The sequence below is a fragment of the Trachurus japonicus genome, chromosome 5, assembly GCF_045865225.1.
Source record: "Trachurus japonicus isolate A0001 chromosome 5, Traja_1.0".
NCBI lineage: Eukaryota > Metazoa > Chordata > Actinopteri > Carangiformes > Carangidae > Trachurus > Trachurus japonicus.
Window position 1 is genome coordinate 29,840,456 of NC_140911.1, and position 25,954 is coordinate 29,866,409.

Genomic DNA, 25,954 nt, shown 5'->3' on the forward strand with positions numbered 1-25,954 from the left:
AATGAGGACATTTCTCACAGACTTAGAGAAGAAAATATTCAAATGAGGTGGCGTTAAAGAGCTGATAATAACAAAAGACGTAACGTTAGCATCCAACAGCTGTTACTTAGCTACAACCGCTAGCTAGTTTACCTGTAAACAATTAGCATTGCTAGCGTTGATTATCTTCTGGAGCTAACCGTTAGCTACAGGTCAACAACTTGAAGTTAGGTCGAAAAAATTAAAAACAACATAACGTGTGACCTACTTCATGAGTGCAGCAGTGATGAAGTCATCAACCACAACAAAGTTTGACTCACTCACCTCACGTCGTTGACAGCATCTCAGTGCAATCCAGTGCCCTTATTGTGAAAATCCCCAGGGATCCTGACAGTTGTGGGGAAAGTAGCCGAAATATCACTTTATATCATTTATGAAATGATAATCGTTTAGGCGATTTGTTGTGAGTTTGTATTTAATTCGTTTCGGGTTTTTTTTTTTTCTTTTAAATTGTCCGGCGCTGTAGCCAACATGCTTCAAAACGCGGAGCTTTTATTTTGAAGGCTGGTTCCGGCTCTCGACTTCCTTTTTCAATTTTCATTGTACAAGTTGGAGAAAGGAACAAGCGGGCACTTCGGTGCGCTGAATTGCGTTGTACGTCTTACGTCAATGAAATAGGAAATACCCCTAAAAATGACATTTCTCATGGTTCGAAGTGAACAACGCAATTGAATTATACTTCGTACACGGACCAGGTCCAACGAAACATTTATATTTTTCATCCATGAATCATTTATCACCAAAAGGAAAATCAGAAGAAATCCAGAGAGGATGTGGCAGGGCAGATTGAGGGAGAAGCAGCTGGAAACTCAGGGCAGGTTGACGGAGAAGCAGCTGGAAACTCAGGGCTTCAGGTGAGGTCTTAAAATTCTACTACAATTAAACATATGCTCTGGTGGATTAATTGTAAATTAGCAACTCACATGTTCACTTAGTTGTAAGTTATTATAACATGATGAAAATAAAATACGTTCTGAAATTGCTAATATTGATTTGCTTTCTCTTTAGGAGACAGTGAGTGGAATCTGACCCTAAGCAAGTCGCTGTAGCAGCACCATGGGGGGTAAGCCATACCAGCATAATCCAAAATTCAGAAGTACAGCATCTCCCAAACAAGGTGTTGTGGTTTCAGACAAGCTGGTACAGTCAGTACTCCTGGCTTCACTACAGTCCAGCTTTGAAAAAGGTTCTGTGTTTTGAATGTGTTAAAGCCTACACCATAAAAAAAACAGTGACCCTGACCTTGACAGTGAGAATGACCCTGCCTTCTGTATGAAAGGTTTCAATAACTGGAAGAATGTTACAGTTTGCTTTAGTCGTCACCAAGCCAGCAAAGCACACCATCATGCAGTCACAATCAATGCGCAGGGGCAAACTCCAATTCACACACAAATATCAAGTGCATTGGCTAAACAGCAGAAAGAAGCACAGTATTGTCTGGAGAAAATAATGGGTGCTGTCAGGTATCTTCCTAGGCAGGGAGTAGGCAAATGAAGGGAATTTGTTCCACCATGTAAAGTTACTTGCAAAGGATGACCCTGTTCTTTCCTCTTGGCTCACCTGTTGCCATGATTATGCCAGTCCACAGTGCCAATATGAATACTTAATCTTGCTTGCTAACACAATTGTCAGAGGCATCGCAGCAACAATCAGGTCCTTAACAGTGGTTCAATATTCAGTCATAATGGATGTCATTTTATATAGCACTTCCCCGACATATTAGCAATGCCATCATATGTCTGACCTCGTAAGCCTGAAATTGAAAACTGAAATTGTTACTGCCAACTCATACGAGGTCAGACATATGATGGCATTGCTAATATGTCGGGGGAGTGCTCAGGGGCACAGGCAATATTGAAGAGGGAGCAGCCATTGGCTCTATATGTGCATTGTGGTGCACATTGTGTAAAGCTCATAACACAAAGTGCTTGCAGTGCTTCTCCTTTGGTACGTGACTCATTGCAGTGGGTCCATGAACTTGGAACTCTTAGCAACTTGAAGGGGCTGTTGGCTGGACAGACAACGTCAGAGGGATGTACAAAAACTGTGAAACCTCTGTGTCTGAGTAGGTGTGGACAAGCTGTTGATACAGTCCTTAGTCAGTATGAGGCTGTCTTGTCCACTTTGGAGGAAATGGCCTCAGTTGGTTCTGACACTGGCACAAGGGCCAACGGTTTCCTAGATCGCTCCCAGAAGGGTTAAACATCTTCGACTGCTGGTAGCATCAGAGGTTTTGCGAGAGCTTGATTGCCTAAAGAAGTCACTACAAAAGCAGTCCCAAACAACTCCAGGCATGCAGACTGCTGTTGAATATGTTAGCTCAACTCTTCAAAAAAAGAGGAATGAGAAACATTTTGGAAGTGTTTGAGAAAGCAGTGTCAATGTCAGACTCCCTGGGTATTGAGCCAATTCAAACCCCTCACCGAAGAAATCCCCCTGATAGTTACACCGGTAGAGCTAGTTAGTCAGCACAGGCCAAAAACACTGCTGGAATATTACAGTACAGGATAGAATTTTGTTGTTTACTGAATGTAGTAAGTAGTGTTTTGCTGTTCGTGAATGTGTCGTTTTGTTGGTGAAGGTCTGTGCCCACTTCACAGTGAACCTTAGGGCCGCAGGGCGGAGTCATGAACTGAATTATGATCGGCTGGGAGTCAGACTATGCACTATGCAGTCAGGGCTCCCGCCAAGCACTGAACGATTCGGTGAACGGATTTTTTGAACAAATCTTTTTAATGAACTGATATTAGTGATTTACTAGGCTACTTCAAAAGAACTGCTGTTGCCATCACTATGTTGTTGGGCGTTCCTGTGTCCTCAGCTGAAGCTGAACGAAGCTTTAGTACACTGAAAAGACTGAACACCTGGTTAAGATCAACCATGTCTACGGTGGTTTTTAGCTCAGTTGGTAGAGCACCTGCCCCATGTGTTGAGGCTAATAGTCCTCACTGCAGGCGGCCCCGGTTCGAATCCTGTGTCGAGCGGCCCTATCCTGTGTGTCATTCTCCCCCTCTCTGCCTCCCGTTTCCTGTCTCTCTCCTAACTCTCCTGTCCATTAAAGGCCCCAAAAAATATACTTAAAAAAAGATCAACCATGTCACAGCAGCGCCTTAATAATGTAGCTGTGTGCCATGTACATCATGAAGCCCTGACCAAATAGACACCACAGGAAAAAAAAAACACAAAAAATAGCACTGCAGAACAGAAAATGAAATGAATTTGAGCTGATAATAGTGTATGAGCCATTATACTGAAAATAAGAATGTTGATGTTGGATGCAAAATCAATCAATCAATCAATCAATCAATCAATCAGGTATTCAAAAATGATGAGACAGAATCAAAGCAACACAACAAACTGTCAACCTTTTTATTGACTTTTGGATTTCACAGCATACTTAACATGCCATAGTGAACAAGTAACAAGATACTCATATTTTATGATTTCTTGTTACTGGAGAACCTTGATTTCCACCTCACTCCTCTGCTTCCTTAGTCTGAAATGAAAAAACAAACATAACATATATATATATAAGACAAACAAACAATTCTGCTAACTCGATGGGACACGGATAATTATTTTTACCCTGACGATCTCCCGGCTCTTTGCCCTCAGCTTGTTGACCTGGGACTCAGCGATGTCGGCGCGCTCCTGAGCCTCCTCCATCTCATGCTGAACCTTCCTGTACCTGGACAGGTGAGTGTTGGCCTGCTCCTCCTGTATAATAAACCACAGTGAAGTCAAAACCTGTCGACTGACATTTTTATTACGTGCCTGATAATGAGAAGTTTACTCACAGCCTCCTCAGACTGTCTCTTGTAAGATTTCACTTTGAGCTGCAGCTTGTCAACCAGGTCCTGAAGTCTAGTAATGTTCTTCTTGTCCTCCTCATACTGTAGTAATCAGGAAATGGTTAAACATTGTGGTAGAAACATGCCTCTGCTCTTTTCAATACAGCACATCATTGTGATTATAAGTAGTTGTAGCAATTTTGATAGTGACTGACCTGATAGGTTAGTTCCTTCACTCTCCTCTCATATTTTCGCACCCCCTTGATAGCCTCAGCACTACGCCTCTGCTCAGCATCAACTTCAGCCTCCAATTCGCGGACCTGGAATGAAAAAGTGTAGTGATTTTAAAATGAAAAACAGATTGTCCTGGTGCACAATGAATATAAAATGGTAGGTCCACATGGCATTTACCCTGGCCTCCAGTTTCTGGAGTTGCTTCTTGCCGCCCTTCATGGCCAGATTCTCAGCTTCATCCAGACGGTGCTGCAGGTCCTTCACTGTCACCTCCAGGTTCTTCTTCATCCTCTCCAAATGAGCACTAGTGTCCTGCTCCTTCTTCAGCTCCTCTGCCATCATGGCAGCCTGAAATTTTAAATAATGTGTATTGTTTCAACTGTCTGAGCACTTTAATCTGTATACAATTGGTCACTACAGGTGTTCGGATGACTCACATCAGTGATGGCCTTCTTGGCCTTTTCTTCAGCGTTTCTTGCTTCCTGAACAGCATCCTCTACTTCACCCTGGATCTGGACAAGGTCAGCCTCCAGCTTCTTCTTGGTGTTGATGAGACTGGTATTCTGTACAAATATCAGTTTTAATTATGTTCTGCCATTTCCAACAGTTATGTGTTACACATTGAATCTTTATCTACCTGAGAGTGCAGTAGTCCCACACGCTCACTGGCATCAACCAGCTCCTGTTCAGCCACTTTGCGGCCTCTCTCCGTCTGCTCCAGTGCAACTCTCAGCTCCTCGATCTCGGCCAACATCAGGTTGTTCCTGCGCTCCACCATGGCAACCTGCTCCTTCATGTCTTCCTGACTCCGTATAGCTTCATCAAGGTGCAGCTGGGCATCCTAGATTGTGAAACATTGATCGCTATATCACCAAAAAAATTCAGTGACCTTTTTATAAAGAAAAAATGCTCTGCAGCAGATCCTCCGGTGGAGATACCTTTAGCTGTCCCTGCACGTTTCTCAGGTGTTTCTGGGCTTCAGCTGCCTGGCGGTTGGCATGGCTCAGCTGAATCTCCATCTCATTCAGGTCTCCCTCCATCTTCTTCTTGATTCTCAGGGCATCATTCCTGCTCCTGACCTCAGCGTCCAAAGTGCTCTGCATCGACTCAATTACTCTCTGGCTGTTCCTCTTGATCTGCTCCATCTCCTCATCCTTCTCCGCAAGTTTCCTGTCAATTTCACCCTTGACCTGGGTGAGCTCCAGCTGAATACGGAGAATCTTGGATTCCTCATGCTCTAGGGTAGCCTTGACAAAAATAAATACATGTTATGTAGCTTCAGTATTACTCAATATTATCTTTATGAAAATATATTTTGTCTGACTGTACCTCTGCCTCTTCAAGTGAAGTCTGGAGTTCAGACTTCTCTGTCTCTGCAATCTTTTTCGCTTTCTCCAATTCATGGATGGTTTTTCCACTCTCACCAATTTGCTCAGTCAAATCAGAGATCTCCTCTTTAAGAAACAAAGTGAAAAGGGAATTTAGGATGTCTGGTATGAAGACTGTACAAAAATATACAAGACTGCAACACATAAAATGAGATTACACTACCGATGTTAGTTTAAAATAATAGACCATGCACATTAAACCTGTTGACTGGCCATACTCTTCATAACCTCTTCTTATACATATAGCACATGAAACAGTTTCTGAAAAGGTGTTAGCCTCAATGTACAAAGGAAAGTCAGCTGCAAAATCATGAACTGCAAATCAGACCACTGTTAATTCTTTGGCTTATACGAGTATTGAGTATTTTTAAACTTTTCATACGTTGCAGGTTTTTGTTCTCCCTCTTTAAGGTCTCCAGGTGATCCAAAGTTTCTTCATATGAATTTTTCAGCTTGAACATCTCAGTACTGAGAGAACGAGCTTCTTTCTGAGCTCCCTCCAGCTCTGCCTGGCTCTCCTCATACTTCTGCTTCCACTCAGCAAGAACCTGAAACCATAAAGAAGAACCAAATGTTTCAGTGACACACAGTTCTGTAGTCTTCATTCAAAAGCACAAAGCAAAAATTTAAATCTAACCTTGTCAAAGTTCCTCTGCTTCTTGTCAAGGTTAGCAGCCAGAGCATTAGCTCTCTCCACATCAATCATCAGGTCCTCCACTTCCCCAAGCAGTCTCTGCTTTGTCTTTTCCAGAGAGGCACATTTTGCATTCACAGCCTCAATGGACTCCTCAGCATCCTGAAGACGCTGGGCAAGCTTTTTCCTGTTAAGACATACAGTAAACAGGTTGAATGGTCAATGATCATATACAGAATCAGTGCATGTGAACACTGTGTGACTTCAGGACGGTCCATTACTTAGCCTCCTCCAGCTCCTCAGTACGCTGAATAGCATCAGTCTCATATTTGGTTCTCCACTGAGCCACCTCGCTGTTGGCCTTGGACAGGGCACGCTGCAGCTCAGCCTTGGCCTCCTGCTCCTCCTCATACTGCTCTCGGAGCAGGTCACAGTCATGACGGGCTGACTGAACTCCATGAGCCAGGGCGTTCTTAGCCTGAGAAAACAATAAAGTCATTTATTATATACTCATTTAATTTTGTTCATTGAACTTTCTCTCACTTCACACTTCATCTCAGTTCTGTTATGGTCTGTATTTTTAATGCACACATACTTTAACTTCCTCTTCAATGTGCCTCTTGAGCTCCTCAGTTTGCTGGGTGTAAGCCTGCTTGCTACGTGTCAGCTGAGAGATCAGGGCTTCTTTTTCTTCCAGCTGGCGACTCATTTCACCTAAGGCACAACAAGGATGGACGTTGAATTAGATTTTTAACTGGTTGGAATCAGTAAAAAAATGCAAACAATATATTTTTTCTCACCGTTTTCTGTTTGCAGTCTTGCCCTTTGAACCCCAATGTCATTCAGTTGTCGCACATATTCCTCACTTTTAGATTTCATCTCACTGAATTGATCCTCAAGAGTACGACACATTTTCTCCAGATTGGTCTTAAATCAACAAAGGTTATGTTGGTATAAAGCAGCTAGTGCAACATACAGTAGTCTTATTATAAGAGAGACCAGAGGCAGACCTGAAATGTTTTGCTTTACCTTTGCTTTGGCGACAGCCTCCATATTGCTTGAGAGGTCATCAATCTCCATCCTGTATTCACTTTTCTCTTTCTCCAGCTTCTGCTTGACTCTCTGCAGGTTGTCAATCTGTTCTCCCAACTCTGCCACACTGTCAGCCTGCTTCTTGCGCAAAGCTGCGGCGGTGGCTTCATGCTGCAGGGTGGACTCTTCAAGATCACGACGCAGCTTCTGGAACTCAGCCTCGCGTTTCTTGTTCATCTCAATCTGAACAGATGTTGCTCCACCAGCCTCTTCAAGCCTCTCGCTGATCTCCTCAAGTTCCCTGGAGAGATCAGACCTCTGCTTCTCCACCTTGGCCCGAGCAGCCCTCTCAGCCTCAATCTCCTCCTCCAGCTCCTCAATACGAGCCTGATATTTATATGTTCACAAAAGGAATGAACACATACACATTCTAATACCTTGCTGTCAACAAGTCAAGCGTATCTGGGTCCTTAAAAAATTAATGCTGTACCAACCTGAAGTTCTTTGATCTTTTTCTGAAGCTGAGCACCAAGTGTTTGCTCATCCTCAATCTTGCTAAGAAGCTGGCTTGTTTCAAAGTCCTTCCTGTGTTGGACAATTTATCGAAATCAATTTTCAACATTCATTTATCTTGTAAATGCAGTTTCAGTTCAAAACTGAATTTGAACTGTACGGCAGGTTTGTTGAAAACTTTTCAATGATCTTTGGCTATTGTATGTCCTGATCAATGCAGTTAGACCAAACATGACTACACTGTTTAAACTGATTAATATAATTTCACTCACTTCTTTATTTTCTCATCAGACTGCTGCTTGTCATTCTCAAGATCCATGATGGTTTCATGGGCCAACTTGAGATCTCCCTCAAGCTTTCTTTTAGCTCGCTCCAGGTCCATGCGAAGCTTCTTTTCTTGCTCCAGAGAACCTTCAAGCTGTTTTTACCAAGACAAGGCATTATTTTTGTGTTTTCAATTTTCTCAGGGACTGAAAGCCCTGTCAATCATTTTTACTCACATCATCCACTTGCTGCTCCAGCTTGGTCTTGGCCTTTGTCAGAGTGTTGACTTTGTCTTCCTCTGCCTGCAGATCATCAAGGACCTGCTGATGGGCCTCTTGGAGGGCTTTCTTCTCCTTGGTCAGCTTGGCAATGGTCTCATCAAGAGAAGTCATTTCCTCTGTAAGGTTTTTAACCTAGAGAGTTCAAACAAGTGAAATTATTAAATTAATGAAATCAAATATGTAATATCAAAGCATATTTAAAATGCACACAATTCAATAAACTGATAGTCACCTTGTTCTCAGTGGCATGTTTCTCCTTTTCCACCTTCGCCAGGGTGAGCTCCAAATCATCAATGTCCTTCTTCAACTCGGAGCACTCATCCTCCAGCTTCCTCTTCTTTGCGGTCAACTCAGCATTCATCTCCTCCTCATCCTCTAGCCTCTCACTTGTCTCTTTGAGTTTGGCCTCAAGTTGGATTTTTGCTTTTATCAGCCCCTCACACCTTTCCTCAGCATCAGAAAGGTTTTCACCCTCCTACAAGTCAAAATGAGCATGTTCATGTCATCAAAGCTGGAAATTGATGAAGGATATTAAGTGGAAATACACATCGAGCAGGATGGTGCAACTTACAGACTGCACTTGCAACAGGAGATCATTCTTCTCCTGTAGGAGAGAAACCATCTTCTCCTCCAGTTCTTTCTTCTTGGCCAGGGCCTTTGCAAGCTCTTCTTTAGTCTTTTCAAAGTCCTCTTTCATTTGGGCCATCTCTTTCTCAGTCTCTGCACTCTTCAGCAGAGGCTTAATCTTAAAGTATAACTTCATCCATGGCCAAGTTTTGACATTCATGAATGAGCGGATGTTGTACTGAATAGAGTAGATTGCCTCCCTGGGGATAATGGGTAAGAAGCAGAATGCACAGATTCATTTAGCTACTGAAAACTGAATTGATAAGAAGTATGGATTAAGTTTTCAAAATAAATATGTGGTCTGATAAATCGATGAATGCACGGTTTTTGAAATGTCTACGGTACCTGCGCTCCATCATCTTGACAAACTCTCTCCTCATGAGGAAACCTCTGCACAGAGCCTGAGTCATTGTGACCAGTTCAGCCAGTTTCTCATCTCTCATCTCCTCCAGAGTTCCCAGCAGACCAGCTTTGAAGAACACCTAAAAGAAAGTGTTAGTTGTGTAACTTTAAATGAAGTTGCACTCACTTACAGAATCAGGGTTTGTATTCCTATAAATACCTACAATTCACAACAGAATAACTGATTACCTTTGTGTGTCCAAATTTGTACTGAGTATGGTCTACATCAATAGAGCCCAAAAGTTTCTCTGAGGCCTTCTTGTTGTCAATAAACTGCCCCTCTGGGATGACACTGGCATTCAATACTTTGTATCTGATTGGAGGGAAATTGATCAGATCAGGGAAAAATATTTGATCATAAGATGGTGAAGAAAAAACTGGTAAATCTTGGTTAATCAGTAGGTACCTCTGCTTAAAGTCACCGTAGAGGATTCTGCTGGGGAAACCTTTCCTGCAGATCCTGATACCTTCCAGCACACCGTTACATCTCAGCTGGTGGATAACCAGGAAGTTCTCCATCAGACCTTAAAGAAATGCTAAATTCAGTTCAATGTTGCCTGAATACAGTATTGTCTTGTCAACATCAATACTAATACTAGATTTACCTGGGGTCTTTGATTCATTGGGAATCAAGCAACGTACAAAGTGAGGGTGAGTGCTCCTCAAGTTGGTCATCAGCTTGCCCAAATTCTCCTAAAATGTTAAAAGAAGCGAATTACTAGCACAGTTAATAATAAATTACACAATCCATTTGCTATTTCTTGTACCACTAGCATTTGGGGGGTGTCCATCCATCCCTCCAGTCACTATACTGCTTTACTGTTGTTAGACAGTTATTTGTGATACTTACCCTGAACAGGGCAGACACAGTCTGAAAAGATCCACCCTTCTTCTTGCCACCTTTTTTTCCACCACCCTCGGCTGTGACAAGAACATTACATTTGAATTGTTTACATAAACTAATACTTTTATTTTTTCATGGTGACCTGTTTTTACCACAAACTAAAAGCCTATACTTTACAATATAAAATATGATCCTTACCTTCTGCTCCAGCATGTGATGCATAGAGGTGAGCCAGCAGTTTGACTGAGGACTTCTGGTAAAGCTGAACCACTGAGTCGTTCAGGGGATCCTTGTTCTTGTCCAGCCAGCCTATTACATTGTAATCAACAGTGCCAGCATAGTGAACCAAGGAGAAATGTGCCTCAGCTTTGCCTTTGACAGGTTTTGGTTTCTGGAAGGAGTTGGTCTTCCCCAGATGCTGGTCGTACAATTTGCTTTTGAAGGTCATGTCTGTTGCCTTGGGGAACATGCACTCCTCTTCAAGGATGGAGAAGATACCCATGGGCTGTCATTCATGAGGAAATTATTATTTAACACGAAACCAGAGTCAGAAAAAGAGTCATCAGATAGTTTTCTGTATTTGTGAATATGTAGCATCTCCCCACCTTCTCAATAAGCTCAATGCAGGCAGCCAAATCCATACCAAAGTCAATGAACTCCCATTCAATTCCCTCTTTCTTGTACTCTTCTTGTTCCAGGACAAACATGTGGTGGTTGAAAAACTGTTGCAGTTTTTCATTGGTGAAGTTGATACAGAGCTGCTCCAAGCTGTTCATCTTGAAGAGATGAAAGTATGAAATGATATAAAATGTAAGCACAGGGCCTCAGCAACACTAACTTTACCCCCCCACCCCCCACCCCCCATCATCATCATCATTATAATCAGCCAGGCATACTTACATCAAAGATTTCAAAGCCAGCAATGTCTAAGACACCGATGAAAAAGCTTCTGGGCTGCTTGGTATCCAGCATCTCATTGATTCTGACGACCATCCATAAGAACATTTTCTCATAGACAGACTTGCAGAGAGCCATGACGGCATTGTTGACCTGGATTTACAAATGAAAGGTGCACACATATTAATTGTAAAATGTAGTCAATGTTATTTCTGTGTTTTTGTGTTGAAACATGTTTAAGAGCACATAGAGCTGAGATAAGAAGTTGGTATGAGAGGGCCTTTGAGAGATAATCCATACTTACTTCCTTAAGTAACATCATACTGACATTACCATTCTCTTACACTTACACTAACATACTCTCTCACATATACTACAACACTATCACATACACTACTATACTCTCTCACATACAGAGAATAGTAGTGTATGGTGTTACTGTACATGTGAAAGCAAATGGCCTCTCATAACTGTGAGAGCCTTTCTAAACCATTAGTACAGAAAGTATTCCGTATGTGAAAACAGAGAACAGACTGTTGTTTGTCTTTTGTCTTCTGTACCTGAGGGACAGTTTGACCTTTGGTCACAAACTCGTTCCCGACCTTCACTCTGGGGTAGCAAAGTGCTTTCAGCAAATCAGCAGAGTTCAGACCCATGAGGTAGGCGATTTTATCTGCCACTGAAGAAAAGAACACAAGTTGCCATCTTTAAAACACACATTACCAGAGCGAAGCTATTAGTGCAGTTCTAAATCACAAGTCAGAACATGTGCTCCTCCATTCAAGCTGATGGTGTGTGAGTTTCATACCCTCAGTGCCATCAGGCTCAGCCTGCTCTTCACGCTGCTTCTGCTTAAACTTCATGTTTCCATGATGCATCACAGCTCCAGTCAGCTTGAACATGCTAGCCTTCTCTTCACCAGTGAAGCCCAAGATGTCAATAGCAGTCTGCAATTAAAAGGTAATACAGCTTACTCAGATTCAACAGTCAACAGGTCTAATCACTGTTCCACTGAGCTGCCCAAAATTTTAAAAGTGTATTTTTCCTTTTTTTAACCTAAATGGAGGGCATTAGAAACCTTATTTCATATGATTGATGTCCAGTCAAGATTCATGAAAATAGGATTTATCTCATGAATTGCTGAAGTAGTGTTACCAATAGTAACAAAACCAGGTATCACAAAAGTAAACATGAGCCTGATTTCTTATAGAAATGAATGCAAAATATCAAACTTAAGTAGTCCTTACATCAGTGGCGACGAATTCTTCAACATCATCGATACTCTTGACAGTGATCTCACCGTGACTGACCATTGGATAGTCATATGGATTTGTGGTGATCAGCAGAGCCTCTGAAGAAAAGGACACCAAAGGCATTAAAGTACAGCATCAGGGGGACATCCGTTTCTTTAGAATAATTGACATTCCACATTATTGACCAATCACACACCTATGAGCTCAGGCTTGTGTCCTGTTGTGAGCTGATAGAAGATGTGGTAGCTCCTCTCAGCAGACAGCTGGAACGTCACTCGAGACTTCTCCAGCAGATCTGTATTGGTTGAAGTTGTTAAAAAAATGTTCAGGGCAATCTCATGAGTTACAGCTGAAGGATTTGGCAATGCAGTAGACATATAATGTGCAATGAGTTTCACAAAAAGTCTTACATGTCTCAATATCAGCTGAAGCTAGTTTTCCCGTTGTTGCAAAGTGAATTCTGATAAATTTACCCTGCAGAAAAAGGTTAACATTTTTATTAGAATAATTTTTTGTTGAATAATCACTGTCACAATTTCCAAAACAATTACAAAATCCAAAAGAAATTTGAAAAGAACTTACAAAACGAGAAGAGTTGTCATTCCTCACAGTCTTGGCATTACCATAGGCCTCCAACAGTGGGTTAGCTGCAATGATTTGATCCTCCAGCGACCCCTAAACAACATAACATTGCATTTTGTCATTCTGACAGTCCTAAGCTTCTTTTGATTTTTGGATTTCATGTTTATGTTCAACTTATCTCACCTGCATTTTTCCAGGAACATGCTCAGCAGCCTTTTTTCCTGAAGCCACTGCGATTGTCGCAAAGTACTGGATGACACGTTTGGTGTTGACAGTCTTTCCTGCACCAGATTCTCCGCTGCAGTTTAGTTGTATGTAAGAAATAATGAAATTATTGTAGAGAGAGGGAGACAGACAGATGGATAGATAGATATTAAAAATGTGCAAAATGACATTATTACTGTTCACACAAATAGAAAAATGGTGGTTCTTACGTAATCAGGATTGACTGGTTCTCCCTGTCTGTAAGATATCAAAATGGCATATAACATTTAAAACATACTTTTCCTGAAGTGCAGCAGCTACATTTAGGGACTGTTAACACATTGATACCTTGGAGCATGAACTGATAGGCGTTGTCTGAGATGGAGAAGATGTGGGGTGGAGCTTCAACTCTCTTCTTTCCTCTGTATCCTGACACAACCTTTGAATCATACACTGGGAGCCACTTGTAGGGGTTCACAGTGACGCAGAACAGCCCTGAGTAGGTCTACAACAATGGATAATATTGAAGAATGGTACATTTTTCTACAGACTTCAGTTGTATGCAAAGGTTTAGGCATGTCTGGGATGATTAGTTAATACTGAGATGGTAGTCCATCATTCCAGTGTATAGCATTGATGCACATGGAACAGTTACCAGTGTATAAAAGCCTGATCTAGAACCTCAATGCAAACATGAATGTCTGATGATCTGCAAGGGATCATCTGGATATGCCAGGGTCAATTTGATGTGGGCAGATGAAGCTCAAATTGAACTCCCAGGGAGGATTTGGAGAAAAAAAAAAGAGCAGCATTTGATCAGAAGTTTGTCTTGCCAACTGTTACTGTAAACAGATCTTAAATATTTTGTGTAATCAGCAGCAGTCTGGATTAGAAAAGGTTTGGCTTCTACACTAGGATAAAGATCCAAAGCACACCTCATGCATGCATCATGAACTATTTGATGGAAGGGGCTGAAGCCTATGGAGCAGCTCCTCATGGTCATGACCAGAAACATCAATCAGAATCTGTGGGCAGAGCTTAAATATGAGCTGTGTGTACATGTTTGCGTGCGTGCGTGCGTGCGTGCGTGCAGCATGGCTTAAAAAGATATCAGAACCTGGTGTGATCTGCAAGGAAGAGTGGTCGAAAAATCCCAAAATTAAAAATAGAGAGAGTCAGTCATAGCTGCCCATGTGTGACCAGACTGTTGTAATGATGTGCATGTACACTATATGCAATGAAAGTAATTCCAATTGCACAATACTCACGTAGATCATCCATGCTGCATAGCGCTCTTTGAGGTTATACAGCACAGAGGGCTCACTGAGGTGGGTCATCATGGCCATGTCCTCAATCTTATCGTACTTTGGAGGGTTCATGGGGAAGACTTCATCATCCTTTACAGTTAGAGTCTGTTACAGAGACAGAAAAGACACAGTTACCATTAAGAAGTAATCTGTTGTTGACTTAACAGTCAGATTTTAAAATGCGTCTTATCTGCTATAGTCACATTTTTTTAACTTCCTTTTATTTTTGTCAAAAATTTTACATGTTGCAGTAGTCTAGATCTCAATTAGAAAAGTAAAGCTCTGTAAAACAAAAGGCTGTTGTTCTTACCTTTCCACAGAGCGTGTCCACAGTGGCTTTGCCGCCCTCCCTCTTCGTAAGTTTCCCCTTGAGGTACATCTCTTTGGGCTCGGTCACAAAGTAAGCTGTTTTAGCATCAAAGGGAGTGTTTTGAGCTTCAATTCTCTCTCTTTCTGGCTTGCGGAGGAAAGGGGCCGCCGGCCCAAAACACTCCATTTCTGCGTCCCCCATGGTGACCTTTTACTGCAAGTGAGGAAACACAACAATAGCCATTCATTTGAAGTAACAAAAAATCAGATACAGTAGATGGAGGAACAAATGGTGACCTATGGTATCTGTTAATAGTCTCAAATGGTCTTCCATTAAATTTGGTGAAATACAGATACAATAGCCACCACCATACTAGAGCCTAAAGTAAGTTATTATGATCATTGGGAATAACTGTTGCAAATAACTGGGTATGAAATTAACTATATAAATAAAGATGCCTTGCCTTGTAATTCAGTATATATTAACTAATGATTAAATCACATCTCACTCTGAGTTATTCTACAAGACATGTCATGTTACCCAGTTTACCTTGGAGCACAGCAGGTGAAGAAGGTGTTTCTAGCAGATTTCAGTGCAGACTGAAAATAAGAGCAAAGATGTAAGGTTCACACAGTTTACTTTTGGTGTTACTATCATACTCTATTTTAATTATGTTGAGCGAAAGCATGTGTATACTTATAAACAAAGATATACTGTATATCTTTACACATACCAATAGACTGAAGTAACTGCATTTTCAATAATACTTACTCAATACAATGTATGATAAGTTGTAATGGAGCAGTTGAATAACTCTAGCTAAATATGTTCCAATAAGAGACCTACCTTTGCTGGGGGCTCTGTCCATGGTGGAGGTTTGCTGCTCCGTTTATAAAGAGTGATCAGAGAGTGATCACATGTGTCTTGCTGTATTTGGTCATGTTGCCTGGCACAATGCTTGTGGTGTGCAGTGGTTATTACCTCTGGCTGTAATATTACACTATTTATTAGATGTCTTCCGTGTCACTTCATTGACTAACTTGGAATCTATTTGGAATGGAGGTTTTTATAGATATGTGTATATACACAGCGATTACTCTTGAATAATTAAACTACTGTTGTTGTCTTTTGCTTTGTCTTCAGTGATACAGTAATTGTTTGAAAGTGTGAGGAACAGAGCAACATTTTTCAAGAGAGAGATTATGAGTATAATGCATGCTCAAGAAGCATGTCAACGTGAAGTTATTCCTGCTCATGGATTGTGCTGTGTGCAAACAAGGTACAGATGTGAAGTTTTTTTTTTAACTTTGTGCTCAAGGGCAAGTCAGTAGTTACACACAGTCCAAAGGTGTGACTAGCACATCTTTATAATGCTCTGGCACAACAGTAACCTCTTTGCTATGCTTTGGAGAACCTTTAAAAAGTCACTGATATAGTGTTTCAAAGTCCTTACAAGTCAAGAATGATTAAAAAACAAAACCAGTGCCATGATTTCTTACATCAGTGCCAGCTTATTCTATTCTTGTTCTTAATAGGTACACAGGAGAGACTGAGACAATCCCTAAATGTAGAGCAGCTCAGTGATGGATTCACTATCACTTTTTCACAAATTTTCATATCTGTAAAGATTCAGCATGTGTTTTGTTCATTAAATGTCTACAGCATGAGATGAGACAGAGAATATTGTCAAAGATGACAAGTGCACCAAGCATCTTTGACAAGAACGTGGACACAGCCGGTGGGGTTTAAAGTGTGGGTAGAGTGCCATTAGGCACTGTTTCCATTAGAAAGAGGATCTTCTTATGGCAGTGAATAAGAAGAAGAAATTCTAAAGTGGTTACCAACAAGATATAATGAGCCACTGTCTTCAGTTAGCGTGTGTTACACGATTCCTGCCATGAAATCTTCTGTCTTATTAGGGCAAAACTCAAATATAGCTCAGGGCTTGAGTTGATTCTCCAGCCAGATGCCACATGCTCAAGAGGCTTATTGTGTTTTTATGGCCTTTGATCTCAGCCTGTCAGTTTCTTCATTTGTCAAATAGCAACTGTGCTTAGCATAACAAACCAAGGTTGGTGTTGAGTAACATTCCAGTTCACTAACTGGCTACAGAGAGCATGGATAAACATTTACGGTAGCATCCATGTTCAACAATGTAAGTATACATATTCTTAGTTTATTTCAAACCTTTTGTAAATGTGTGATTCTGCATTAATGTAGGTAAATCTCTATCTCAGTGTAGCTGTGTTTAACTTGCACTTGTAGTTAGGTGTAAACAGTAATTGCCAATGGGTTAACTCATATCATCTAATATTGACTATATGTTGTCGTATGGTAGTGATTTCAAATATTTGTGATTGTTCAGGAAGGAAGGATGTGCATGTGAAGCTCATTGACTCTGTAGCCGGAGCCGTAAGGTCATGAACAATCTCCTGAATGTCATGTCTTTATAGAAGTGTCTCTCTTCATGTGTCCTTTTATTGTATTATGATCTCATAATCTTCCACTGCATGTTAACATGAAGCTGTTCTATCAACAAGTGAACAGTGCAATTGTTGTCATCTGAGAGAAAGTCAAAGCATTTTATTTTTGAAATGGTTTGGTTTTTGTTGGTTAAAATTAGCTCAGTGTTGAATTTTGGCTCTGGCTGCTTGTCCATCTTACAGTAGAGCTCCTGAGATCATGTTGAGAAGAGGAGATGACTGATCTTTCTCCAGCAGTCTACCAACCATGAGCTTCATGTAGAAGAACTGGCAGAATCATACCAATGATAGAACAATGTATGTTTAAAATAAGCTGCAAGTGGCCTCTTGGCACAATAATAGATTCAAAATTCAAAACATTTGTGGTGTAACATGAAACAGCTTTTCTATATACCTTAATCTACTGACGACATATGTGCATAGTCGCAACCTGAGCCAAAGCTCTGTTTACCATTCCACACTCTCTGAGAGTCACTGAGGCTTCTTAGGATCCCCACTCTTTAGAACAAACTCCCTGAGGAGATCCGACTATCAACCTCCTCACCCTCTTAAAGACGCATTTCCAACTTCTTCAATCTATCATTATATTAATATACAGTAGGATGACCTGAGATAAGATTTTTACTAGTAACTTCTGCCCAGTAAATAGCACAGGGTGAAAACTGAACTGCTCTGGGTAATTTATGGTCAATTCTTTATTTATACCGGTATCTGTTACATCTGTGTTTAGTGTGTTCAGTGTCCTTGTTTGTTTAGTGTTCTCATCTGATGTGTTGAATGCTCTTATGTTCCTCACCCCTGCACAATAAATAGCCTCATTGGGGACAAATAAAGTTATTGAAGTTGATAGGAGCTATTTCCCATGATTCTTATTCGATAAATTGATTTAATTTTTTTTAGAATGTTCTGTTTTTATATTTATTGTAGAAGTTTATTTATTTTATTTTTAAAAAATCTATTTATTCTCATAATTTATATTTCATTGTTTCTCAGGTTTTTTTTCTTGTCATGGCATTTGGTAACTGTTTTGAAAGGTGTTATATAGATAAGGGTTATTATACTGTATGATCATATATCATGGTGCTCAGCACCGTTGTCAACTCCTGATGGTGTCAATGACTGTCACAAGGTGGTGGTGAGGGTCATTGACATCATATAAACACCAGAGGGAGCCTCAAGTTGCAAACATGTGAGCACGCCGTTTGTGTTATCAGCTTCTTTATCATCATCACACTCAACACCTCAACCGTTTTTTTTTATGTTTTGTCTTTTCCAGTCTGTTTCTACAGTATACAGGGTCACAGAGGCACTGTGGAGGCTATCCCACCGTGAATCAACATGGAAATCGGCATGGAAATATGGTACGATGCATTTAGATTTCTTACATTTATTGATTGTTATTCATATTTGTCATAGTTTCAGTACAAACATGTCAGCGCCTACCTGTGTGCCTTGGCCTGCTCTTTCACTGCATGTGTATGGAAAGTTTCAGTGCTTACATATACATTGTTGCCTTAGACAAAGTGTTATCATCACCATTATTATTATTATTTTGTTGTTGTTGTTGTTGTTGTTGTTGTTTTGTTTGTGTGTTTGGTTTTGTCCATGTTGTCCTATATATTGTCTGCCTACTGTATGTTGCTCCTCTTGTTCCTACTGTCCTGCGTCATATGTGTTGTTTGTTAATCACTGAACTTGCACAATAAAAAGTTTAAAAAAAGAAGAAAACTTATCACTTATGCCTTGACATTGTGTTCTTGGTCAAATTGAGCTTATACATAGTTTGAGTGAATAAAATCTGCACTCTGTATTGTCCTGTATGTGATTTCATATGTCATTAAGTACTGTAGTTCACAAAGAACTGAAATTTAAGCTAATTTAAATATTGAACAGCTTTTCCATTGCCTGTCATCACCAGAGTATGGTTTGAAAAGTGCAACTGAAATGAAACCAGCAGAGATTGCAGAGTTCAATTATTTGTCACCTACTTTAAGCAGCTGATGCACTGCATCATTTGCAGAGATTAAAATATTCATTCACAATCACTCAGCCCCCAGTAACTAATCTGTCCCAAGTGGGCAATACTGAGCATTGCAAGTTTTTGTTTAAGCTCTGATTTAGTGCTATAGCTACTTGAAGAGCTCATAATGGTAAAAGAAGAATAGGAAGAAAAAAAATAAAGCAGCAATTCCCAAGACATCTTGACATACTACATTTCCCATCATGCAACTCCAAAGTATATCTAAATAGACTGTGCTTGCCTTCTAAATGACAAATGCTTTGAAACCTTAACTCCATTTTGAGTGGGCTTCCCTTTGAAAAAAAAACTGGCTATAACAAAACCTGAGCTAACTTAAAGCAGAAGTAAGTGATATATTTGTGTTAATATAAGTCTTAAATAGTTATATCTTCCGACAGCAATCACTTCTATAGAGTGTTTGGACCGAAACACGGGTCTCTCAGTCCCTCTGCTCTGCTCTGAGCCGAAGAGAAAACATTTATCGTATCCTACAGTTTTTATCCAATGAGGAGAGAGAACGGCATGCAGGGCTGTGTGTGCAGCCAAGGAACGCCGTGAATGTGGCGACGTAGGGACGAGGACTGTTATGGTGCGTTCAAGGAAACTCGTATTTTTCCGACCGTGAAGTGGTACCAGTTCGATCTGGTACGAGTTCACCAGTCGGAAGTTACGAGTGGCCGTTATAGTGACTTTCACCGGTAAAACAGGTCGGAAAAACACGAGTGGGTTGCCTGAAACGCTACAAAGTCGTAAGTTGTGACTTGAAGCTGTAATTTACGATTTCAAAAGCCTGCCTGGAACGCAGCATTAGCGAAAACGACCGGACCACTTACTTCTGCTTTAAGTTATTCTTTCAAACTTTTGAATCACCCAGGGAAAAAGAACTTGTTACACTTTTTCACAGACATGTGTTTCACTTATTTTAGATCAAATGTATTGTGTTCTATATTATTAGCTGATACTACAACTATTACTGTACTTTCACTTAATTAAACCAATTGATCCTGTATTATTTCTCATCTACACAGGAAGTGGAAGAAGATGAAGGAGAAAAAGAGAGAAGCTACCTACCACATGCTGACAGACATGTTTAGCAGCACTGTAGGTATGAAAGAACTACTATTCTAAAAAAAAAAATCATCCAAATACCCTAATTCACTATGGTGTGAATAACTCAAAGAGTGAACACGTGAAGTGGTGCTCTGTGTAATTAAAAGTATGCCTGGACAAAAATGATCTGGGAATACAAATATGCTAAAGGCGTATTAAGAAATAAAGAAGCATGCAGAGTTAAGTGAAGGACTGGACTGGTCTGTCTGACAGTGTGAAGAACCATCTACCTGTGGGGAACATAAATGATTAGAATAACACTCATGCCAATATATGAATGAAAATATTACTAAATATAAATATTGAAATGAACAGAGTGCTGTACATAGAAAAACAGTAGGCATTGTGATGATGATGACTGTCACACTTTTCAGAGGTGTAGACTGAGCTGGTCATTTGCAGAAACAATCTGAAATTCATGATTCTCAATTCAGCAAACTAAACCAAACATTTACAACATTGACATTATCATTGACATTTACAAAAGAGACAGTGTTTACATTTTAAGTCATCATGAAGATTTCATGAGACATTATGTTACCACCACATCCACCTTCTTACCTTCACCTCCTCTCCACACTTACCTGAGTACATTCCTATGAAAGTGACCCACAAAAGTCCATCATCCATGCATCAATTATGCATTAAGCAATGTAGCTAACTATCAGAGGCTACTTTTTATGATGCCTCTGTGCCAGCGGTGGTCACAGCCAGGAGATTTATCTTTTCAGGTTGTCCATCCATCTGTATGTCCCATACCATATTAAGGAACTCTCTGTTCCACCTTGAGGGAATTTCTTCAAATTTGATCCAACTGTCCATCTGACTCGAGGGTGAATTTAGGTTTTCAGAGTTAAAGGTTGTGGACAGGGTCACCCCACAATATACATTTTCATGTTATTAAGAATAACATGCCAGAGTTTTAACTTTTACAAGGAACAAATGCAATAGATTGTCAAACCTTCAAACAATGAAAGTGAAAATAAACTGCAATGCAATAAGTAAAGTACATTTCTCAGGTGTAAACAGAAACCATGAAGGCCCACAAGATCTTTCACTTACCTGCTTGCTGCTCTCAGTCTGCTTTTCAGGCACAGTTACAAACCTTTCTGCTGGGGAGTAAATAACAAAGAAAAGCACCACACAAAGAACCAAGACTATCTTTTCCTCACTCTCCTTCTGTCCTTACTAATTCAGATTTCTCTCTCACACAAGAGTAAATGGTAACACAAACATAGACGCATGCATATGCACATGCACACACACACACACACACACAGACAAAATTGTCAGTGTGCTGCGTAACACCTCCACAGAAATGTCTTCTCTATCACACTCAAGGGGCTCTTGGTTGGCTAAAGCCAGAAATGTCTTGGCCACCCAGAAGACCTGACAGGTTTTACAGAAAACCAACAGGTGGTGTATTATGAGCAAAAATTGTAAAATTGTTACATATAGACAATATATGCTAAGACCTATATATGATACTATTCAGTATAAGGAGCCTACTATAAGCGCTTACGTGGATAATTATATAGGCACATATGTTTTGATATATGTGGGCCATGTGGAGTCGCAGCAGCTGCACTGACCAGCTAACTCTGTCAATCTCATATGCACATTATGAGCGTCCCAGGATTTCAAATTGTTATTTGCCTTAAGTTAGACACTTTCCCCTGCTCACAGTGCAGCATGTTAATCATGTAGTGTCAAAAGCAATTCACCATTGTATGCATGTACCAGATTCCCCTGCCTCATCTCCTCTAGGCTGCTCAATAGATACATTAATTGCACACTCTCACAGTACTGGTGCAGCACAACATGACCCTTACAACTCAATTAAACTTGAAAGATGCAGAATCCAGTTGAATTTTTGTTGACGAAGCATATCAAGATCTTTTAAAAGAATACTGCCATAACTTAGAAGCTAATTGCTTAATTGTTTTAACCACATAAACTTTGGATGCAAAAAAACCACACATTTACATATCCCTCAATTACTAGGATACTTAAAAAGCGTTTGTAGCATCAGAAGCTATACAGGAACCAAACTATGAGCAGTGCCCCACAAAACTGAGAGGAAAGAGGAAGAGAACAAACAACAAACATCTCTACTCACCACAACACAAAACTAAGTGAAACTGTAAAATATTATGAGCTAGTCTCAAGACTGATAGTGTGAAGTTGGAAAAAGGGGCTTCATAGCATGCACATTTTTCTGGTGTGCTTAGTAACTGGATGCTGAAATACATCTGACATGTAATTAACAGAAGCATTCAATGCATTTGTAAACAAATGTGATCGTAAGGCTTGGATATTCCTGAGCTGGAGGCTATATTTGCTTTAGGTCCTAATAAGACTGTAAAGAAAGGCCAGACATATTAAATATCACCTTTTATTGCAACTGAATCACACCACAAGAGAGTACTTTTCAGTGCATCTGAGGTGTAGGCTTTCTTTGGATGAATGCACAACAGGATAATGGACCATAATGGATCTTAAATTAGCTTCAGCCAAACACTTGGTCCCCTCTGCTCAAGAGATGTTTGAAACAATGTCAAATGTGTGTTGATGGATGCAGATGGAGACCATAACCTGTAAAAAAAAAAAAAAAAAAAAGACTTTCTGGTTCACATTCACAAAGATTCTAAGCCACAGCCTGATTCTTCATTTTCATTCATATAAAAATGCCCTATATGAATAAATTAATTATATTCAAATGGAGTATATAATATTTGTTAGTCCAAGTAGAACAACTGTGTGTAAAACATGAAATACTTAGACATTACAATGCATGGTCAAAGCCCACTTGTTTTTGGACAAGAATTTACCATTTTAATCCGGGGTTTATTTTCTGTTTGTTTTTGTATTATATGGGATAAGGTTACACCAGTGGTGATGATGAGATTGGGGGGCCATCTGATACCACTTGTCTTAGACAAGCTCAGTGACCTAAACAGGAGGGCTGCCCCTGCATGGTGGCCAGATATTTCAGTATAAAAGAGGCACTCACAGGCTCCAACCAAGTGTTGGACTGGTAGGCTGCCAAGCAAGGTAAGTCCTCTATACAGCTTTGACTGCCATCTGTGCTTTAGCTTCATTAGTCTTGTTACTTTTTTTTTTGTTTATTTTGGGTTTACCTCCAATTTGACTTTTGCAGCTTCCACACAGTGACTGCATCACTTGGCATCATAAAGGTAAATGGCATTTAGCTTTAGTGACTTGACTGATTAATAAAAAAATGTAATCTAATTAAAAATGTATTTGTAAGCTTTGCAGTTTTTCATTTCGTATAAAGCTAATCTTAAATTAACTTTCTTAGTTGAAAATATTAAAGTGATAACTATTCTTTTTAACAGAGGCACCATGAGTGGGGATCCAGAAATGGAGTGCTTTGGCCCGGCGGCCATTTATCTCCGGAAACCTGAGAGGGAGAGAATAGAGGCTCAGAACACTCCTTTTGATGCCAAGACAGCTTACTTTGTGACTGAGCCTGCTGAGATGTACTTGAAGGGAAAACTAGTGAAGAAGGAGGGTGGCAAAGCCAGCGTGGAAATTGCGGGTGGGAAGGTATGTTGATGCCATGGGACAAGTAAAAGTAATGACTATATCCTAGATGTTGCATACGCGTCCAGTACTAATCTTATACTTCTACATTTGGTGCAGACTCTAACTGTAAAGGATGATGAAATCTTCCCCATGAACCCTCCAAAGTACGATAAGATTGAGGACATGGCCATAATGACCCACCTCAGTGAGCCTTCTGTGCTGTATAACCTCAAAGAGCGCTATGCAGCATGGATGATCTATGTGAGTATTGTCTAAGGGCGATTACAATAGTCTGGTCACACTTGGGCAGCAATGACCGACAATCTCTATTTTTGATTTGGGGTTTTTTCAACCACTCTTCCTTGCGGATCACACCAGGTTCTGATATGTTTTTAAGCCATGCTGCACACACACACAGCTCATTTTTAAGCTCTGCCCACAGATTGTGAATGATGTTCATGGTCATGACTGTGACGGACTGTGCCATAGGCTTCAGCCCCTTTCATCAAATAGTTCATGGTGCATTTTGAGGTGTGTTTGGACCATTATCCTAGTGTAGAAGCCAACCCCTTTCTAGTCCAAACTGCTGATATTTAGTGGAATACATTCTTCCACATTTCCTGTGACACTGGCTCTCCTACAAACCCTCCTCAAAATATTTAAAGAAGATTTCAACAGTCAGCAAGAAGAACTTGAAATTTTTTTCTCCAAATTCTCTCTGGGAGCTCAGTTTGAGCTTCATCTGCCCAAATCAAATTGACCCTGGCGTATCCAGATGATCCCTTGCAATCATCAGACATAGATGGTTAAAGTTTCAGGTCAGATTGTATACCCTGGTGGCTGTTCCATGTGCATTATCTAATAATCCAAGGCTTGAATAAACTTTTGCATACGAAAATAACCATTCTTCAATATTTTTCACTGTTGTAGACCTACTCAGGGCTGTTCTGCGTCACCGTGAACCCCTACAAGTGGCTCCCAGTGTATGATGCAAAGGTTGTGTCAGGATACAGAGGAAAAAAGAGGATTGAAGCTCCACCCCACATCTTCTCCATCTCAGACAACGCCTATCAGTTCATGCTCCAAGGTATCAATTATTTCAGAGAAGCCAGCTTTTAAAAATCATACAGTATTATATTGTCTTTCCATAGTATTTATGATAAATGGATGCAATAATAAAACATGATTGTTCAAACCGCGTTCTCTCAACAGATCGTGAGAACCAGTCAATCCTGATTACGTAAGTCAACACAACACAGACCTTAAAGGGATAGTTCAACATTTTGGCAAATTGGCCCATTGCCATAATTTGTTACCTTTAATTGCCGGTGCAATCTATTTTTAGAATGGCGGAGCAGACTCATCAAATACACAATCCAAGAGCTCCAAAACGCTCTCGTGGTCAAGTTGTGACCTGCATATTCACCACACTTTGAGATAATAACGGAATTTTATGAGACTGAGTTGTTTTTGAGGCAAATGCAGAGACTGCTTGCCGAAAAACTGCCCTGAAAACAACTCTGTCTCGTAACATTCCGTTATTACTGTATCTCATAGCGTGGTGAATTTTGGAGTTGTTGGATTGTGTATTTGATGAGTTTGATGAGGGAAACCAAGAAATTCCTTCTTAAGACTATAGGGATTACGGCAATGGGCCAATTTGCCAAAATGTTTGATACAACTCACACTGATCATTTCTGTGCTGTATTATGTCTGACTTACACCAACAAACGTATCATATCATTTTGTCACATGAATGACTGTAGTGGAGAATCTGGTGCAGGAAAGACTGTCAACACCAAACGTGTCATCCAGTACTTTGCGACAATCGCAGTGGCTTCAGGAAAGAAGGCTGTTGAGCCAGTTGCTGGAAAAATGCAGGTAAATAATGTCAGATACTGTACATACAATGATATTGATGAACATTAATATAGGAGAATACTAAGTTACACCATGATATATCATTTTCAGGGGTCACTGGAGGATCAAATCATTGCAGCTAACCCACTGCTGGAGGCTTATGGAAATGCCAAAACTGTGAGGAATGACAACTCATCCCGTTTTGTAAGTTCTTCTCCTGCTGTCTTAAAAAAAAGTGTGTGTTGGTGGTGGTCTCCTAGTCCTCTTACCTCTGCCAAGTATAAATAATTCACAGTGAGTCACTGATATGCCCTCACTGATGAGTTGATT

At 40.4% G+C, this 25,954-nt stretch overlaps 2 protein-coding genes across 6 annotated transcripts in view; one reads left to right on the forward strand and one right to left on the reverse strand.

Moving 5' to 3' along the window:
- Nucleotides 1-3,388: 3,388 nt before the first annotated feature.
- On the reverse strand, nucleotides 3,389-15,873 carry LOC146987874 (myosin heavy chain, fast skeletal muscle-like). Of its 2 annotated transcripts, XM_085777301.1 has the most exons (41): nucleotides 15,449-15,873; nucleotides 15,152-15,201; nucleotides 14,603-14,815; nucleotides 14,254-14,397; nucleotides 13,334-13,490; nucleotides 13,216-13,243; nucleotides 12,965-13,079; nucleotides 12,782-12,874; nucleotides 12,610-12,673; nucleotides 12,396-12,494; nucleotides 12,194-12,297; nucleotides 11,755-11,893; nucleotides 11,507-11,625; nucleotides 10,950-11,099; nucleotides 10,655-10,825; nucleotides 10,248-10,554; nucleotides 10,056-10,126; nucleotides 9,811-9,898; nucleotides 9,612-9,729; nucleotides 9,395-9,518; nucleotides 9,149-9,285; nucleotides 8,748-9,003; nucleotides 8,409-8,651; nucleotides 8,132-8,308; nucleotides 7,904-8,049; nucleotides 7,613-7,703; nucleotides 7,116-7,505; nucleotides 6,887-7,013; nucleotides 6,682-6,800; nucleotides 6,368-6,564; nucleotides 6,090-6,273; nucleotides 5,835-6,000; nucleotides 5,394-5,518; nucleotides 5,003-5,311; nucleotides 4,702-4,905; nucleotides 4,502-4,627; nucleotides 4,242-4,412; nucleotides 4,046-4,150; nucleotides 3,837-3,932; nucleotides 3,625-3,756; nucleotides 3,389-3,535 (listed from the first exon to the last, which is right to left on the reverse strand). In XM_085777301.1, the coding sequence occupies exons 3-41, from the start codon at nucleotides 14,801-14,803 to the stop codon at nucleotides 3,515-3,517; spliced, it is 5,814 nt and encodes a 1,937-aa protein (XP_085633427.1). In that variant the 5' UTR covers nucleotides 14,804-14,815; nucleotides 15,152-15,201; nucleotides 15,449-15,873; the 3' UTR covers nucleotides 3,389-3,514. The 2 variants fall into 2 exon arrangements, with proteins under 2 accessions (XP_085633427.1, XP_085633428.1); XM_085777302.1 differs by lacking the exon at nucleotides 15,449-15,873 and having other exon boundaries at nucleotides 14,603-14,809; nucleotides 15,143-15,201.
- Nucleotides 15,874-23,375: 7,502 nt separating this feature from the next.
- LOC146987875 (myosin heavy chain, fast skeletal muscle-like) overlaps nucleotides 23,376-25,954 on the forward strand; it is a 34,926-nt gene continuing 32,347 nt past the window's right edge. The window contains exons 1-7 of one of the 4 annotated variants that reach the window (XM_085777323.1): nucleotides 23,376-23,412; nucleotides 23,575-23,785; nucleotides 23,882-24,025; nucleotides 24,695-24,851; nucleotides 24,977-25,004; nucleotides 25,531-25,645; nucleotides 25,736-25,828. In XM_085777323.1, coding sequence (XP_085633449.1) covers nucleotides 23,582-23,785; nucleotides 23,882-24,025; nucleotides 24,695-24,851; nucleotides 24,977-25,004; nucleotides 25,531-25,645; nucleotides 25,736-25,828 — 741 coding nt within the window. In that variant the 5' untranslated portion in view covers nucleotides 23,376-23,412; nucleotides 23,575-23,581. Of the gene's footprint in view, nucleotides 23,413-23,574; nucleotides 23,786-23,881; nucleotides 24,026-24,694; nucleotides 24,852-24,976; nucleotides 25,005-25,530; nucleotides 25,646-25,735; nucleotides 25,829-25,954 lie in introns of those variants that run through there. The other 3 variants (XM_085777320.1, XM_085777321.1, XM_085777318.1) reach the window with 3 other exon arrangements.

What these genes read in the sequence shown, in the direction of transcription:
- LOC146987874 (XM_085777301.1), bottom strand. Translation starts at nt 14,803, where the DNA reads ATGGGGGACGCAGAAATGGAGTGTTTTGGGCCGGCGGCCCCTTTCCTC. An exon ending in CTGGCTTTGAAATCTTTGAT is followed by an intron (nt 10,826 to 10,949) that starts GTAAGTATGCCT and finishes CATCTCTTCAAG; the next exon opens with ATGAACAGCTTGGAGCAGCT. An exon ending in CTGTGTCTGCCCTGTTCAGG is followed by an intron (nt 9,899 to 10,055) that starts GTAAGTATCACA and finishes TTAACATTTTAG; the next exon opens with GAGAATTTGGGCAAGCTGAT.